Genomic DNA, 18,071 nt, shown 5'->3' on the forward strand with positions numbered 1-18,071 from the left:
GGACTCAAATCCCTTCTCACCCATCATGAAGATGAAAAATTTGAATGCATTCTCATTTGGGTATCTGTCCACTGTGCTCCCATTTCATTCAGCTAATGTTTGTAATAAGACACTTACTATATGGTGAGCTTTGATTTGATTCTTTTCTAAAAGTTCCTCAAGGGCAGGGACTAGATCTTTTTTTAACCTTTTACATCCTTGCAATGCTCAATATATATTTAACAAATGAACAAGTTAAGAAATTCAGGCAAGCCCATAAAGGTTGGCTGATCCAGAATATAAATATAGTGTCTTGGATAGTAATAGCCTATTTTTGTCCTTCTCACCAACTATTTTGCCTCTTTTCAGACCATTAACCTTCTCCTAGATCCTGTTTATTAATTTGAAAGATACAAACAGTGATAAATACCTTTTATCTCAAAATGATACTGTGAGGTTTACAAGTAGATTATTTCATATTAGCTCCCTGGAGAAAGACCTCCTAAAAACGTGAAATCAACTTGAGTGGGACATTAAGGAAAATTTAAGAGTGGGTTGTTAATGGTATAGCATGTAGGCAGAAATTATGCAGTTTATAGTGACATATACCACATTCTCTCCAGAATACTGGGGCCTGGGTTACATTTGAAAAGTATAGGGGTTCAGAGGACAGCCATATTATTGAAAAAGGTTTGGTAAAGGGTAGATTATATGAGAATGGTTAGAAGTTTTTAAGCACCATATGCTAAGCAATATGCTGAGAACTTTACGTTTGTTTAATATTGTGGTAACCCTATGAGGTGAGTACAATTATTATAACTACTTTGCTGCTAAGGAAGCTGAGTCTTGGTGAGGTCAAACAGCTTGCCCAAGGTCACAGAACTGGTAGGTGGCAGAGGACTAAAACTGATCTGTCTGAATTTGGAGCCCCTACTCTTAATCAGTATGCTGTACTGCCTCCTAAGAAGTAAATGAGGAGCTAGGACTAGGTGTCTAAACAGAAGGTTGCATGGTTAATTAATAGATATTTTGTATGGTTTTATATAAAAACAAATCAGTCTTTAAGGGTATAATTGGAGGGAAAATGTCATTTAGCTCAGTATGAGAGAATTTATTAGACATAAGCTAAGATGAGCAGCCTTTCTTATGTGGACCATTGCCTCATAGAGAAAAGAAATTATTGGAAGGCACTCAAGGTTTTTTTTTGTTTTTGTTTTTGTTTTTAGAGGGTATGGTAGGAGATGGATGTCCATGGAGCGAAAAGTAAATGTCAAAAAAATCTGCTCTCTTCACCTTGAAATTTACACCAAGCAGGATTTTACTTTATTAAAGTAAAACAAATATGAGAAATATTACAAGGACCTATACAATATATTAAATATTACAAATATATATAGGACATATAACAAAGAATGATTCAAGTTTATGTTTTGGACAATTAAGGTATGGGAAAGAAGAGAGGGAGGAAATGCCTGACAAAGAAAAGGCAAAAATATAAAACAGATAGGAAGAGAAAGAAAGAAGACTGAAGAGAAAAAGATGGAGCATATACAAGAGGAGAAGGCCAGCATATTCTCTTCTTTCTTTCTAGGGCTATCTTATTTATGACTCCAGTCTCCCTATCAAGAGTTTGCTCCAACATAATTCTTTCTAGACCCTTTTCCTAAGAATAACTGCCACTCTCACCTTCTCACTGTCTTTTCCACTCTCTCCTTAAGTGAACTCATTGGGCATTAACCATTAAATGGTTATGTCTCCTTTGTAACTCACTCTCCCTCTGATTTAACTAAGTGCTCTAATACTGGCTTTAGAGTCTCTGTAAAATGATGGTGCTGAACTGTTTATTAGCTTATATTCTCCTTGATTCTTTATGGGTTTTTCTGTTCTCTTCACATAGGCTATTTTTCCACATTGTAAAATATGCCCCAGCTCTTTCTTTTAACTTTTGCTAAATAATCAAACTAAGAATGGCACATCCATTTTGGATAACTAATACAAATCTTATTTAGTGATCTAGATTTCCTATGAGTTAGTATTGACTAATAAATTAATCTTTCCATTTCTCTTGAAATGATGCCCATGTTTTGTCTTAATTTCAAGTAAAACTAAATAATTGCATGATTTACGTAATTCCCTCTTGCTCATTAAAAGTTAAATTACATTTTTTTGTGACCTCTGTGGAATGTTTAAACTTAAAAAAATGGGAGGGGAAGGAAGAAAAGAAATTTCTTTAACATAAATTATTTTTAAGGCCCTATTGCATCTGACAACCATAGAACAAAAACAGGTATTACTAATAGAAGGACCTGAAGTTGAGATGAGGGCTGGAGATGGAGATTCCTCACCCAGAGTTTATTTTGTGTGTGATGGTTAGGGCAATTTAATATTTGTATAGGTTACAAGGGAAAGATTTTATTTTTGAGGGGAAAAAAATGTAAACTGTTTAGGTTTGTCATTTCCGTTGTGTGCCTGCCTAAATGATGGGAGGTGGATAGTTAAGAACAGTCCATGCTCAGTGAATGCTGCATTTTTATGAAGTTCAGGGTGATGTGAGCTAATTATTACACTGAATAGATGAATATTCCCTTTTGACCAAATCCTTTATATAACAAAATGGCACAGATCAGGCCACTAGTCAGCCACATTTCATGTTTTCATCAAGTGTAATTCTTAACTTGGTGAATGAAAGAGCTGAGTAGTCCTCAGCATTTATAGCTGCTATACTTGACAGCCTGCAGAGCACCATGCCAGGTGCTCTGGAATGATTTGAAAAATGAAACACTCACCTTCACACATAGCTTAGAAATCAGTGGGAAAGACCCACCAGAACCCCTCATCTGCTTGGCTGCAAAGACATTGGAATATGCGGAATCCTTTAGACAAAGGATGCCTAGAGGCTCTTTGTCCTCCTAGCTCAGTATCCCCAGCTTAGGATCCCCACCACCACCACCCACCCCCTGCCCCCCGCCGCCTATAGGCTTGTAGCTGGCACAGAGTATGTATGCAGTAGGTTAGTTGCTCTGTGAATGCGTCATAGCATAACGGACTTTTTTGGTTTGGTCTGATTAATTAGAACTAGATAATCTATTTTTTTTCCTCTTCAACTCTGATGATAAAAGAGCCCCCCTTCCCTCATTGTGATTCATTTCAGCATCTTGGCAAAAAATTAAAATATCCAGAGTAGTCAATGCTTATTAAATTAAGTCCATTCCTTTTTTACATCTTATGCATTTATATCGATATCGATGTTATTCTATAGTTAGAGCTCTTGAGGCAATTCAAAATTATTAATCATCAAAGAAAATGAGTTTGGGATAACCTGGGTGGCTCAGTTGGTTAGGCATCTGACTCTTGATTTTGGCTCAGGTCATGATCTCAGAGTTGTGAGACTGAGCCCTGTATTGGGCTCCACACTGGCTGTGGAAATTGCTTGAGATTCTTCCTTGCCCTCTGTCTCTCTCTGCCTCTCTAAAATAAATAAATAAACAAACAAACAAATATATAAATAAATAAGTAAATGTCACACAGGTGAGAAACTTTTTTAATTAAAATTTTTTTAATTTTAATTTAATTTTTTAAAAATATTTTATTTATTCATGAGAGACAGAGACAGAGAGAGAGAGAGAGAGAGGCAGAGACACAGGCAGAGGGAAAAGCAGGCTCCCTGTGGGGGAGCCCAATGTAGGACTCAATCCCAGGACCCCGGGATCTCAACCTGAGCCAAAGGCAGACGCTCAACCACCGAGCCACCCAGGTGCCCCTTAATTTTATTTTTTAAAGATTTTACTTATTTACTTGAGGGAGAGAAAAGAAAGAGCACAGAGGGAGAGGGAGAAACAGACCAATATAGGACTCAGTCCCAGGACCCTGGGACCATGACCTCAACCAAAGGCAGACACTTAACCGACTGAGCCACTCAGGTGCCCCAAAAGTTAAACTTTAAAAAAAGAAGAAGAAAACTAATTTTAACTCCATTTATCCATTTCCAAAGGCAGAAAATCAGAGACTCATTTTAAAGATTGCTAACAACCATAGCAAAGAAAAAAAAAAAACAGTACTTTTCCCCATCTGGTTAGCAGAACACCACCATTCCTATTCTCTGAATATTCAGTCAGCAAAATTTTCTAGCATGTTGCAAATCTGCCATATCTCAGGTTCAGTGAAACTGTGCCATGAATTAAGGAAGCTGAAGTAGCAAATTTGGCAACGTTTTAAGATTTCTCCTTTGAGTACCTCTTGGTACTAAAAGTGAGGTCCAAGGACCATCTGGGAGCTTATTAGTAATGCAGTCTCAGGAACCCTCCCAGACCTATTAGAATCAAAATCTGCATTATAGCAAGATCCTGAGTGTGAATAAAGTCTGAATAAATTGTAAGAGGCACTGCTATAGGCAAGTGTTTTAAATTATGATCTATAATAGGTAATACACAGTGTGCACATACATACATACATATAATTGAAGCAAAGTTTAAGAAAATAATATTTAGCTCTTCTATATGTAACGCATTCTGTGTTGTGTTTTCTTCTAATGTCAGGTTTTGTTTTTGTTTTTTGTTTTTTTTTAATTTATGATAGTCACAGAGAGAGAGAGAGGCAGAGACACAGGCGGAGGAAGAAGCAGGCTCCATGCACCGGGAGCCTGATGTGGGATTCAATCCGGGGTCTCCAGGATCGCGCCCTGGGCCAAAGGCAGGCGCCAAACCGCTGCGCCACCCAGGGATCCCTAATGTCAGTTTTAAAATTAAATACTGGCCTTGACCCACTGGATTAACTTCACTATCTTCTGTGGTGGGTCCATAGACTCATTTGAAAAATCACTACTTTGGTAAATGGAAAATCACTGATGAAATCTGTGTATTCACAGAATTTGTATTAAATAGGCAAGTGGGCTGAGTATAGAGACCAGATAAAGATTGTTTGGGCAGTTTAGGTTAGAAATAACTCAAACTCAGAATCACTTGGAGGGATTGCTATTAACTTTCAAATTCCCCAGTGAATGTTAATGCTCCTGGTTCTAGCATTGCACTTTGAGAACCCTTGGTCTATATTAGTATGGATGGGACCAAGAGAGTGAATTCCACATATATTTAGGGAACTTGGTGGTTAGTCTTTTTTTTTTTTAAGTAATTAGAATAACAGTTCTTTTATATTAGAATACCTTTAGGCCTAACTAGGAGGGTTGAAAGGCATAATTAGTCTAATTGGCCTATGCTCTGTATGACACCTTCTTTTGCCTGATACCACTAATGTCTTTCTTCCCCGTTAGCAGAAGGAGACTCAGGTAAGGACCATAGTTATACAGTGAGTCACTGGCGGTCAGATTCCAGGCCTTTTGGCTTTGTATAATATTGAGAATATGTCAGTTATATTTGCAGGGCGCAATCTGCAAGCAAGCCTCAGAAAATCATGTGACATTTATTTAAAGATTTTATTTATTTGAGAGAGAGAGAGCAAGTGAGCAAGAGAGCACAAACAGGAGGGGTGAGGGAGAAGGAGAAGCAGACTCCCCGGTGAGCAGGGAGCCTGATGCAGGGCTCAATCCCAGGCCTCTGGGCTCATAACCCGAGCTGAAGGCAGCTGCTTGACGGACTGAGCCACCCAGGCACCCTCATGTGACATTTATTATACTCATTATATTCAAGTGTTGTTCAAAGTACTCTTCAGATATAGGAGTTGTAATGATGAGTTTTGCAATACAACCTCTCCAAGTTATTTACAGAAGAATGTAAAGTGATACAATATAGGGCAGAGTCCACTTTGAGCTTTATGATCATTATATAATATGGAGATTCAAAGTAAATCAGTCACATCAGCAGAATTATCTGGAAAGGTCTTGTCAACAACTTGGCACTTTACTAAATTTTAGCTTCCTAAATTTTAATGCTGCTTCAAAATATGCAAATGAATAAAAATATTAATATAGAAACACCTTATATTGGGGGCAGCCTGGGCGGCTCAGCGGTTTAGCGCCACCTTCAGCCCAGGGCGTGATCCTGGAGACTCAGAATCAAGTCCCACATTGGGCTCCCTGCATGGAGACTGCTTCTCCCTCTGCCTGTGTCTCTGCCTTTCTCTCTCTCTCTCTCTCTCTCTCTGTTTCTCATGAATAAATAAATAAAATACTTAAAAAATTTTTTTTAATTTTTTTTTAATTTATTTATGATAGTCACACAGAGAGAGAGAGAGAGAGAGAGAGAGAGAGGCAGAGACACAGGCAGAGGGAGAAGCAGGCTCCATGCAATGGGAGCCCGACGTGGGATTCGATCCCGAGTCTCCAGGATCGCGCCCTGGGCCAAAGGCAGGCGCCAAACCGCTGCGCCACCCAGGGATCCCTATTTAAAATTTTTTAAAAATTTAAAAAAATAAGCAGCTTATATTGTTATATAAAACTTTAAAAATTTAAAAGTATAACATATTAGATATTAATGAAACTGCAAAACCAGTAACAATTCAATTTAAAATATTAATATGATGGATAGTGGTATGTTGCTAAAATAAAATCCTTGCTTATAATATAAATTTCTGTGGGTTAGTGTTTTAAAGTGGAGGTTTTGCAGCCAGGTGATTTGGATCCTGGCTTTACTACTTCCATTCTATATGCCCATGAACAATTTGCATACCCTTCTAAGTTTTATCATCTATAAAATGGAAGTTCTTAACTCATAGGATTATTGTGAAGACTAAATAAGTTAGTACATATAGAATGAAGAGACAGCTCCAGGCATGATAATAAATATGTGGTGATTGCTGGCAATTATTAATTGACTGTGATTGCAAAGAAGATTTTGAACTCAGTACTCCTGCCATTGAATGGCATGTAGTGACTCAGTTCTCCAACTTGCATTCATATCACTATGAATCTTGGCTCTTTTTTCTGAGCTCTGATATCTTTGGCATTTGTTGACACGACCACATCATTAACTTAATTTGTCTCTAAGAGAAAATACCTGTTTTCTTACAATGAGAAATACAGTTATCACATGGGCTAGATTAGTTAGTTACACAAGTCTTCCCGCTACAGTCAGCAGTCTCACACCGATTCTGTCCCCCAGGAATTAACTAGAAAGTTGAGACGTTGAGAATTCATTGTGATGATTCTAGGACTCCTGAAATTCTTTACCTGTGGCATGTCTACCAACAAACAAACGGAAGGCATAATCAGAAGGTGGCTTGGTAGCATGAAATCAAAGTCCATCAACTAGGAAACTATTCATTTCTACACTATAGATAGCAGGACTGAACCTTTTTAAGATTAATCTTGGAAGATACATAGAATTTTTTAAAAAAGGAAGCGTATTTAGGTGGTAGAAATAGCTAGAGCACAGGTATGAAGGTAAGGATATGTTTTATGTCCTAGAGACACTGGATTATGTGATTTAAAGCACAGGATTTATGAAAGGGAATAATGCAAAATTAAACTGGGGAAGTAGGTTGGAGCCACTTCCTGGAGAACTTTGCACAGCAGAATGAGAAATCAGGCATATACTCCCTTTTCCCCTGCTTCCAGTTTTGTATAAACAAAATCTTACTTTAGGAGGCTTGATCTGGAGACAATGTCTGAATAGGATAAGAGTGGGGGAGGGCCTAGAGAAAAGTGAATCAGAAAGAAGGTGATCACAACAGTTCATCTAAAAGTATCCACCATCTAAAAAGAGAGGCAATTGAAAGAAAATAGCATGTGAGGGATGGTGTTACGTTAAGCTATGGGATTTGACAAGGTATTTGTATGCGAACACTGCTAGGGAATGGAATTTTAAAATACCAGCATTTTAGTCTGAAGTAATGGTAGTGGCAATAAGAGGGAATAGGGGACAGTCTGATTTTGTGGGAAGTAAAAGGCTTTGGATATGTTGAATTGAGGTGTAACAGAACATTCCAGTACAGGAACCCAGCAGGAACCTGGCAAGTCCAGCAGTAGAAATAAGGATAAAAATGTGGGAGCTGTCTTACAGAGTACAGTTGTAATTGTGAAATATCACCGTGGGAGAGAAGATAAGGGGACAGAGAGACTACAGACATTGAGGAATGCTTACTTAAGGAAGAAGAGGAAGAGGAATCAAGAAAGGAATCCCTCAAGAACTAAGAGAGCTAAATATTAAAAAGCTGAGACCAGAGAGAATTGCAAAAGGCAGGAGGTCTGAAGACTGGGAAAGGGCTGTAGGATTTAGTGATTGGAAGTCAATGCTGACCCACAGGACAGAATATTCTTTCCTGCCACCTCATATATCACAGCAGTACCAGGGAATAGAGTGAATGAACTGCGGAGGAAGTAGAGGCCAATGCTTTCAAATAGCTCTTTGAACAAGTTTTGCAATGAAAGGAAGAAGACAGAAGATGGGAAGAAGGTGATCGTGGGTTCCAAGAAACATCTGTATTTCTTCTTTACAGACGAGAATAGTTTTAGTTGAGAAGGAGCAGAGGGCAATAATAATGAAGGAATCAAGAGAAGCAAGTGATCACTTAAGTTCTTTAGAAGGCTGGAAGGAATGTGTACTAGTGGGTGGTTTAGCCTCTGTAAAGGAAATGGATCCTAATTCAGAAACAAGGACAAAGCAGCAGTGAGAAGCTCTCAAGAAACTTTGAAAGGGAAGGAGAAAACATGGAGAGAGTGTGAGAAGTTAACAGTATTCTCAAAAAAAGATAAAGCAGGGGCACCTGGGTGGCTCACACTCAGGTGGCAGTTGAGCATCTGCCTTCAGCTTAGGGCATGATCCTGGAGTCCTGGGATCGAGTCCCATATTGGGCTCCTTGCATGGAGCCTGCTTCTTCTTTCTCTGCCTTTCTCTCTGCCTCTATGTGTGTCATGAATAAGTAAATGAAATCTTAAAAAAAAAAAAAAAGATAAGGCAGGGATCCCTGGGTGGCGCAGCAGTTTGGCGCCTGCCTTTGGCCCAGGGCGTGATCCTGAAGACCCGGGATCGAATCCCACGTTGGGCTCCCGGTGCATGGAGCCTGCTTCTCCCTCTGCCTCTCTCTCTCTCTCTCTCTCTCTCTCTCTCTGTGATTATCATAAATAAATAAAAATTAAAAAAAAAAAGATAAGGCAAAGGAATCTGGAGAGAGGAGATAGGATCAGAGTTAGGGTTTAATGACTGGAAAGGTCTGGAATAGCTGCTGCTGGGAATTCATTAGACAGTTCACCAGGTGAGTAGAGAGGGCATAAAGATGGAAGTGTCAGCCAGCATGGATGGATCTGTGCTGGAAGGTGTGTGTGTGTGTGTGTGTGTATTTTTCCCCAGGAATATTAAACTCAGTGATGATAAGGAAAACAAATGCAGTGTGTTGTGCAGGACTGGAAAGATGGAAGAAAATCATAGGGACAAGGGATTATAATAGTTAACCAAGTGCTTTGTTGAAATAACAGCAAGAACTCTTAGATGGGTAAGGATGCATGCAAGTAAAGTCTAAAACGGTTAAAGATTTTGATGAGGATAATGAGCAGATTCAGTAGAGAAATAGAAAGTATGAAGTGCATAGAAATTCTGATCAGTTTTCTAAGAGTTTGAGATATTGGAGCTGAAGCATGCCTAATGTTGAAGTCAAAGGCTTATGCCAGTTGGTAACTAAAGTGGAATGGGACAGGAAACTATTAATTTGGGAAGTTAGACAATCTATAATGCCAAAGTGTTGTTAGATTAATTCACCAAGGACATTGGCAGGAGATTGGAGGAACAATATGAACCTCTTGGAGAAGGAAAACAGTAACAAGGAAGATCAGAGGCTTGAATTAGTCAATGGCTTGAGTTTCAGCTAAGAATAGTTTGTGAGTCAAGGTTGAAGAATAATAGTGCAGAAGGAACAGTAAATTGCAGGGGCACTGTACCTTTACTTCTGGTATTTAAAAACACTAGGCCTAGCTCCTACACTTACTATGACTTTGGGTGAATTATCTACCTTGCTAAGCTTCAGTTTCTTCATATGTGAAAACAAGATAAAAATGGTGTCTACCTAACAAAAAAAAAAAAAAATGGTGTCTACCTCATAGGATTATTGTGAGAACTACATTAAACAGTATATATAAAGCATTCAGCACAGAACCTAACAAGTAAAACCATTAGGTGTTCTTGCTGCTGTTGATGACATTGATGTGTAGATCTTGCATAAGGTGGGCTATGCTGTGTCAGTACAGCATAGAGTAGATATCACTTATGGACAGTCACTCCTAACACTAAAGAGTATTAACATCACTGGTCATCTCTCCCCTCTAAATGGTAGAACTGACCTACCCTTAAAAATTTTTTAGGAGTTTGTTTCATCAAAGAAATTTTGTATGATTAGTAAATTGGAAGAGAATGGGAGTATCCATGGAATCAAGGGAAGTTGTCCACAATGGGACAAGACCAACAGAATGGGCCAGTAGGTTTACACCTCATCAAGAAAATTGTTTCATAGTTATATTACTAGAGTTTCATAAAGTTATATTTCTAGAGTTGAAGCTGGCAATGCCAAGGATTAGGAATGTAAAGGATCGGATGGTAACCCAGAAGACCATGTTAGCTATAGGGAAGCAGGCTGATGCTCATGGAAGACACACAAGTACAGTAACAGAGACCCAAATGTCAAAATGAGACAGGCAGCAGGAGCTAAGGTGAAGGAGAAACTATTTTTTTTTAACCTTGGTGTTTTTCAGAGGGCCCAGGGAACCTCAGCTCTAGGAAAACCGCTTTGAAAGTGAAAAAGTTACTCAGCTCTACATAACCTGACCCATTCTCCTAGCCCTTGGAATTAGCTCTCTAGTTTTTAAATGTTTAGTCACATGAATGTAAATCTTTGACTTACGATTCTACCTCTCAACTACTTGCTGTTTTTGACAGGTAAATGGCCAAGACCTAAGGAACTTGCTGCACCAGGATGCTGTAGACCTCTTTCGTAATGCAGGCTATGCTGTGTCCCTAAGAGTGCAGCACAGGGTAGGTGTTATTTGCAGCCAGCAAGCTGGCACCAAGCTTTTGTGTCATTCTTGGGAATAAAGCATATAGTATAATGTTCAGTAGTGCATTTGCTTTTTTTTTTTTTTTTTTTCTTATTTTATTCTCATTCTTGGGGAACTTGTCTGGCACTGGCCTGGGTCTTCAGGGACTTCTGCTTATCATGAAAGGAAATTCAAACAGTCTGCTTGCAGCCTAGATCCTAGCTTCCAGACAATATGCTTTAAGCGTAAAGCTTGACAACCAAATTAAAATAAATGGGGAGAAAATACAACCAGAATCAATTTCATTTTTCAGCAGGGAAGGCAACCTGTATGCCCTTGAACATACTAATGAAGCTTGAAGTGTGGAGGTGGTGGGTTTTCTGATAGCCTCTGTGTGCTTTTCCTGATCACCACCAGGAACCCTTTTCTTGTCAACTTGGTGACCCTCTTGACCAAAGCTCTAGTGCTCAAAGAGGAGCTCCAGGAAAAAGAAAATTGAATTCAGAATTGAGTCATAGTCGCACCTCTCCCTGCATCCACTTCTTAGTTCCTAGTGTTAAATAATTTGGATGATGGGGAGAGAAGCCAGGGAGAACTAATTCCTCCCATGGCACTAAGGACTTCAGGGTACATTTACCACACATGCTCAATGTGCTGTCTTAAATGATGCTGTCTTTGCCCCACTCAGCTCTTGAGTGAGGCTTCAAAGGCTGAGGAAGAGTTTGACAGGAGAGGTTACAAAGTGGAAGGGGGTAGGCATGAAAGATACCAGGGTTGCAAGCAGAATCTGTGTGATGAATTAGAAAACAGGTCGATAGGAAACAATATTGGTAATCAGCTGCTTCTGCCTTAGCTCTTCTGTTTCTAAAGCATGGAAGACTTTATGCAATAGGTAAAGGCAAGTAATGAATGTAGGTATACACTTTAGGTATGATGAGAGTTCTTTTTGAAGAAATGTGGAAAATGATTTCCAAAGTTCACATTTTTTGGAAACATCCACAAATAACTCCTAATAAAACATAGTAACTCCTAATAAAACTCTGGTCAGAAAATTGGCCTAGCCCTAAAAACCACATCTTACTATTGAGCATGCCCTCGGGACATCTGAACAGTAAGTGAAAAATACAACGGTAGGCTAGAGGATAGAAAAGCTAAGTCTACAGCATCGTCTTTTAGATGGAAGGAACATGGGTTGTAAAGAGGTTATATTGAACTGAAACAAGATGGTACCATAACTGTTGCAAGTTAGCTATTAGAAGTTAATATGAAGAGTAGCGCCTGGGGGGCTCAGTTAGTTAAGCATCTGACTCTTGGTTTTAGCTCAGGTCATGATCAAGGTCATGGAATTGATTCCTGCATCGGGATCCACGCTGGGCAGGAAGCCTGCTTAGGATTCTCTCTCTCCTTCTACCCCCCACCCCATTCACTTACTCACTAAAGAAAAAAAAAGTTAATATGAAGAAATGCCACCAGCTTCAAAAGGGAATGCTTAGGCAATGGAAAATGATGTTTCCTCTTTATCTGTGTGCAGTGTTAGAAAATAGAGATGAAGGACATGACCCTATATCAGGAGGGAGTGGGTGCCTTTTGGGAATTGCAAAGTATTTCCAGAAATGGCACTGTACCTGTGTTAACATTGTTCAGATATGCCCTTATTGCTTTCCGATGACTGGCAGTCTTTCTAAGTAAACATTTCTAGGAAGGTCGGCACCCCTTGCCCCCACCCACTAATTTCAGGGTTCCCTACAGGATCAATAGGTTTCATCTTGTATCTTCATTTTCCTAATATGATACACAGAGAGCTTGGTTGAGGCAGAAAAACAGAAAGAGGTTATCTGCTCTCCCTTGGGTCCCTTTGGGTCAGTATCGCACAGCAAGGTTAAATGCTTCCCCATCAGACTTCTTTCCAAAGAATTGACACTGATGCATCAATTTAGAACAAACCGAGAGGACTCCTGCCAGGTAGTGCTTGGAGGTGACAGCTTTGGGTGGTCTAGACCCAGGTAATGGGTCAAGCTGGACCCCTTGGTTGGGGTAAATACACATTGGTGACTAGAGTTAACGTTTTTTTCTCCCTTCCAGGTACAAGTGCAGAACGGGCCTCTAGGACATCGAAGTGAAGGGGAGCCAAGTGGCATCCCCATAGCTCTGGTGCTGGTGCCAGTGTTTGCCCTCACCGTGATAGCAGCCTGGGCCTTCATGAAATACCGGCAGCAACTTTGAAAAGCTTAGTCTCTTCCAGTGCTCCCAATAGAAGACACATTTCTCTCTCCCTCTCACCTTCGTCCCCTGCCATTCTCCCATATCCTTCCCTCTCTCTGCACAGCCAACACATCATTGACAGAGACTGCTACCCAAACAGGACCTCGCTATCCCAAATCTCCACATCCTCATATCTCATGGGAGAGTGAAGGCATTGTTTGAAAGAAGACTGAAGAAAAGACCTGCCTAGAACAAATGGGGAGTTACATATTTTGCTAGGACCACCAATAGAAGTTCAGCTACAACCCAAAGAGGGAACAGTCCAGTCTTCCCATCAGCACGGGTGATACCTTTCTCTTAGCTGGCATGCCTCAAAGGCCAGCTATGTGATACAAGAGAAGAGAGGATTTTTCTTCTTAATGATCTTCTTTGGGAAGTTTTTGTGGCCTTTATTTAATTTCTATCTACATACTTGGGTGCCTATATGAAATACAGGATAATGACAGCATTTTTACTTTTTTTAAAAAAGCAAGTGCGTGTGCACACATACATCCATACATGACAGTATGATAGTAATGCCTTATGGAGAATTAAAAAGGTGGAAAGCTGCTCTGTGGTTTCAGGTTTCTGATATAAGGGAAGTTCTTAATGGAAGAATTTGATATATAGCAGGAGTGAGAGAGTAAGCCTTGAAAGAGGATGGCCAATCTGAGTCATTTTAAAAAAAGAAAAGAAAAACCGAAGCAACTAATTAAAAATTTTAGAAACATATTTCTTATACTAGCTATGCTTCGGAAGTGGAAGTAAAATGCCATAATCCAGCTTTGTGAAGTCCATCTGTTCCCCAAACTTTGAAATTTAGAGAGATAAATCTTACCGGTTTTCTGGGGCTTCCTAGTCACTTTTCTGATACCTCATAGTCCTAGTAAAGGATCAGCTAGAAAACTGTGGTCAGAGCTTTGGTGATGCGGCCAAACCAACCCAGTGAAAAAAAAACTAGAAGACAAAAGTAATTCCAGGGTAGCCCCTGAACCCTCTCAGGCCATCTAACAGACTTTTTGGTTTCTAGTAATAGGCAAATTGAGAGCAGGAGCTGCTCTCTGGCAGGATGCACATGAAATCAGCTCTGCTTCTGATTCAGTTGAGAGAGTTTGGATTGCAGGGGTTTGTTGAATGGCTCTAAACACCGGCTTTGGCTTCTAATGAGTAAACCGTTTTTGCAGGGAAGAAGAAAAGAGGTTTTATTGTTTTTGTGGGTAGGGAAGTTTGGTGGATGTTTCGTGGGGAAACCTTGAGAGAAGGATATGTTTGAATGGATGCTCAGGATGCCCACGGATATTAATGAGGTGGGAACCACATTTTGTTCATGTGATATCAAACATTGGTTTTAAAGCACTAAGGAGAGCTAAACCAAGGCTAATTCTCTGGCTTTAAAAAAATAATTTCCGTCCTCCAAGCATACTGGCCAGACTATAGCCCTTACATAATCCTGGCAAGAGTATGAAAACTTTCCCTGAGGCAATCATTTGTGTCCAATTTTCAGCATGGATAATCCAGTAAGTTTTAGAGCTGCTGCTTGGACACCAGCTTTGTTAAGGCACTTTTACAAAGAAGATCACATTTATATTGTGAATAGCAAAAGGGAATGGTTACTGAGATTCAAGACACATGAGAAAATTCCATGGAGGAAGAGGACAAATTAAGGACCCTAGAGGAGCTCAGGGTCTAGTTAAGAGATTTCATTAATAGATGAGTAAAAGAATATTATCAGGTTGAGTGACAGTCAAAAACAATAAGAAATGGGAAAAAATCAGAATACGACGTAGCAACAGAGAGCAGACAGCCATCCTATTTTTCTATTCAGGAATTCCAAAAAAGAAAGCTGTCACATATGGGATCAGGCCAGAGCAGAAAGGGAAGGCTTATAAAAATAACCCTCGTAAGACTGGTACAGGGAGAAACTTGCTTTAAACAATCCTGATAGGACTGAGGCCTTAGACCCCAAGTATTCAGTATCTTCCAGCCTCACTTAGCTGCCCCTGTAGGTCAGCGACACACAGTATTCCAGGTCTCACCTCAGCGCTGCTGTGGGGACACAAGCCCTGCCCCTCCCTGCATCTGGAGACTTGTGCAGCAGTTTCTGCAGTGTACTTGTTTCCCTCCCAGGATTCATCTCAGGGTTTGGACATTAACTCCTGAGAGGACCTTGAGATACTCAGAATGAAGCAAATGGCAAGCAGGGGGGAAAGCTATCTAGTTTTTTTATTTGTTGGTAGATGTAAATAGAACGTACCCTTATCTCTTTGTTGGTAGAAGTTTTACTTTGTTTAATAATAGGGATTCTTATGCACTTTAATAATTTAGATTTTCTTTGGAATTAAATAGCATTTAAAGATCTATGATTAAAGTTTTTAGGCAAGTATGCTATTCAGTTTTTATTTCTGATTCTTTAAGAAACTATTGTCCTAGATGAGATATCAGAGTCCATTGTAGGTCATTAAAAAGATTCATGATCTTTATAGATTGAATCTAAGTTTCTTTCACTTTATAGATTTTATCAAATATTCCTGCTACCTAAATTACTATGTTCAAAGTTTTGAAGATTGAAAGTAATTTTAAGACAATATGCTGAAAACACTTCTCTGTATTTATCATCTTCTATGATACCTATGATTTTGATAAGACATTGTTTGCTTCAGTTGTCTCTCTTTTCCTTCCAAGTTTTAATATGTGTTATTGATTTAACTTAATTACTCATGCCATCTAGCCATGTGTGATGGAAAAAGGAAATTAATATTTGATACTGCATTTTGTGGCAGGTAGTCTACTAATCACAGTGGGTACACTATTTGTTCATGACTCACCACTCTGAGATCTAAGTATTGTTAAAAAGACACTAAAGAAAAGAGAATAAATTACTTTCCCTAAGATTACAGATAGGTTAATGATAGAATCAGGATATAACTTAGGACTTCAGGTGCCACAGTCAATGATATTTCTCACTGGCAGCAGCTCTCAACAAAAGCATCAGCATCACTGAGGAACTTGTTAGAAAAGCAAATTCTTGGGCTTCACCCCAGACCTACTGAATCACACTGCGTACAGCACCCAGCAGTCTGTTTTAGCAATACCTCCAGGTGACTGATTCACGGTAAAGTTTGGGAATCACTGCTCTATGCCAATAGTTGTCCCCTTTTTCTCAGGTTAGAATCATCTGAATAGCTTATAAAATTCTGGTTGCCAGACAGCACATAGACCATTCAAATAAAATCTCTGGGGATGGGACTCAGGCAGCAGTGAAATCAAGTTCATCATGTGATTCCACTATGCAATGTCACCAAACAATGCCCTGTGGCATTTAAATTACTAAATAAAAACTTTAAAAAATAAATTATCAAATCATATACAGGCATGCCCTCCAAGGTAAAATGAGAATTTCACGTGGGCCTTTTAAGAGCCCAGCTCTCTGAGCTTCTGCCCAAGTATAGATGTGGAATAAGAAGTGGAGCATTCTACGGCTTATTTGCTAAGGACTGGCCAGCAAAATGTATTAGTTTTTCAGTTTGTACATCTATTAAATTAGAACCCAATCAAAGAACATTGGAGCTAGGGACGCCTAGGTGGCTTAGCAGTTGAGTATCTGCCTTTGCCTCTGGAATTCCAGGATCGAGTCCTGCATCGGGCTCCTGCATGGAAGCATGCTTCTCCCCTCTGCCTGTGTCTCTGCCTCTCTTTGTATGTCTCATGAATAAGTAAATAAAATCTTTAAAAAAATATTGGAGCTAAAAGGGAATGAGAAAGATTCTGGTCTAAGTCTATCTTAGAGATGAAAAGTCAAAGCTCAAAGAGGTAAACTATTATCAAAGACTCAGTCTGTTACAGAGGTGCCCTTTCTGTCTCCTATTTATATCATGAATGTATCCACTACATGAACATAGATGAAGTTATCCTTTTTATCTCCATTCACTTCTATATTTTCTCTTTGGGCCTTGAATAATGACTGGGGATTGCAAACTCATGCAGAACTGGGAGATTCCACAGAATAACCTCCGAAAGCCCTAATGTAAAATTCAATCACATGAGTTCTGTGACTAGTTCTAGAGAAGTGTATTTTTTGATGTTGGACATTGTTTTTATTGTGGAAACAGCAATTTAAACAGTATTTTTAAAGAAATGGAACAACATAAACAGGCTGTCAAGTATGGGCGGTGAGGGGAAGTGGCATTCATGTAATTTCATGTGGAGCCAATAAAGATTTTATTCTAGTCCATTTTAGTCCATTTATCTTTGGACAGATGAGGGTAAAATTTTTCCTTCAGTGCATGAGTGCCTACTATGTACTAGTTGCTGAAGATACAGAGATGAATAAGCTCTAGTCACTAAGCTGAAATAGCTCATTATCTGAATGTGGAGGTTTATTAGTGTTCTCGATGTAAAGTATTTTGCTAACACCATCTAGAAGATAAGTTACAAAGCTCTCAACCTCTTACATATAATAGGTTTAGAGTTGGCTACTATCCTGAAAGAAGCCCCTTTTTCTGTTTCTCTTTGATCTATAAGCAGATCTTTTGAGACCATCACTCACATCCAAAAGGGCAATTGTGATCAAAAGAAAGACAGTATTTTAAGGAATTCTATTCTGATCAGAACCAGGTTCTTAACTGGTTCTATGAGCCATAGTTGCCTGATATCAGGACCAGGAATCTGGCCTGATATTGATATTTATATACACACACATACTATAAAGTACTTGATGTGCTTGGCTGATGCCCTTGGTACTGTAACAACCTATATTGTAAAAAAAAAAAAAAAAAAAAGTTGTGTCTAAAGGAGTTCTACAAATGCTAGATCCTGTTTCTAATACCAACTTATGCATTTACATTTGTTTTCAAATTTCCTTCGTTTTCTCATCAGTGCTCTAGTCTCCAATCCTTCTTAGACTTCTAATTTTTCCCTGGGCATCAATTCTGGGGTTACA

General features: G+C 39.2%; 1 protein-coding gene across 1 annotated transcript in view; it reads left to right on the top strand.

Annotated features, from left to right (window-relative positions):
• The window catches only part of LOC121492911 (synaptojanin 2 binding protein), a 38,494-nt gene extending 21,131 nt beyond the window's left edge, over positions 1 to 17,363 (top strand). Inside the window, exons 3-4 of the mRNA XM_041758218.1 lie at positions 10,794 to 10,889; positions 12,974 to 17,363. Coding sequence (XP_041614152.1) covers positions 10,794 to 10,889; positions 12,974 to 13,114 — 237 coding nt within the window. The 3' untranslated portion in view covers positions 13,115 to 17,363. The remainder of the gene's footprint in view (positions 1 to 10,793; positions 10,890 to 12,973) is intronic.
• Positions 17,364 to 18,071: the final 708 nt, after the last annotated feature.

Source organism: Vulpes lagopus, chromosome 6 (assembly GCF_018345385.1).
Source record: "Vulpes lagopus strain Blue_001 chromosome 6, ASM1834538v1, whole genome shotgun sequence".
Taxonomy (NCBI): Eukaryota; Metazoa; Chordata; class Mammalia; order Carnivora; family Canidae; genus Vulpes; species Vulpes lagopus.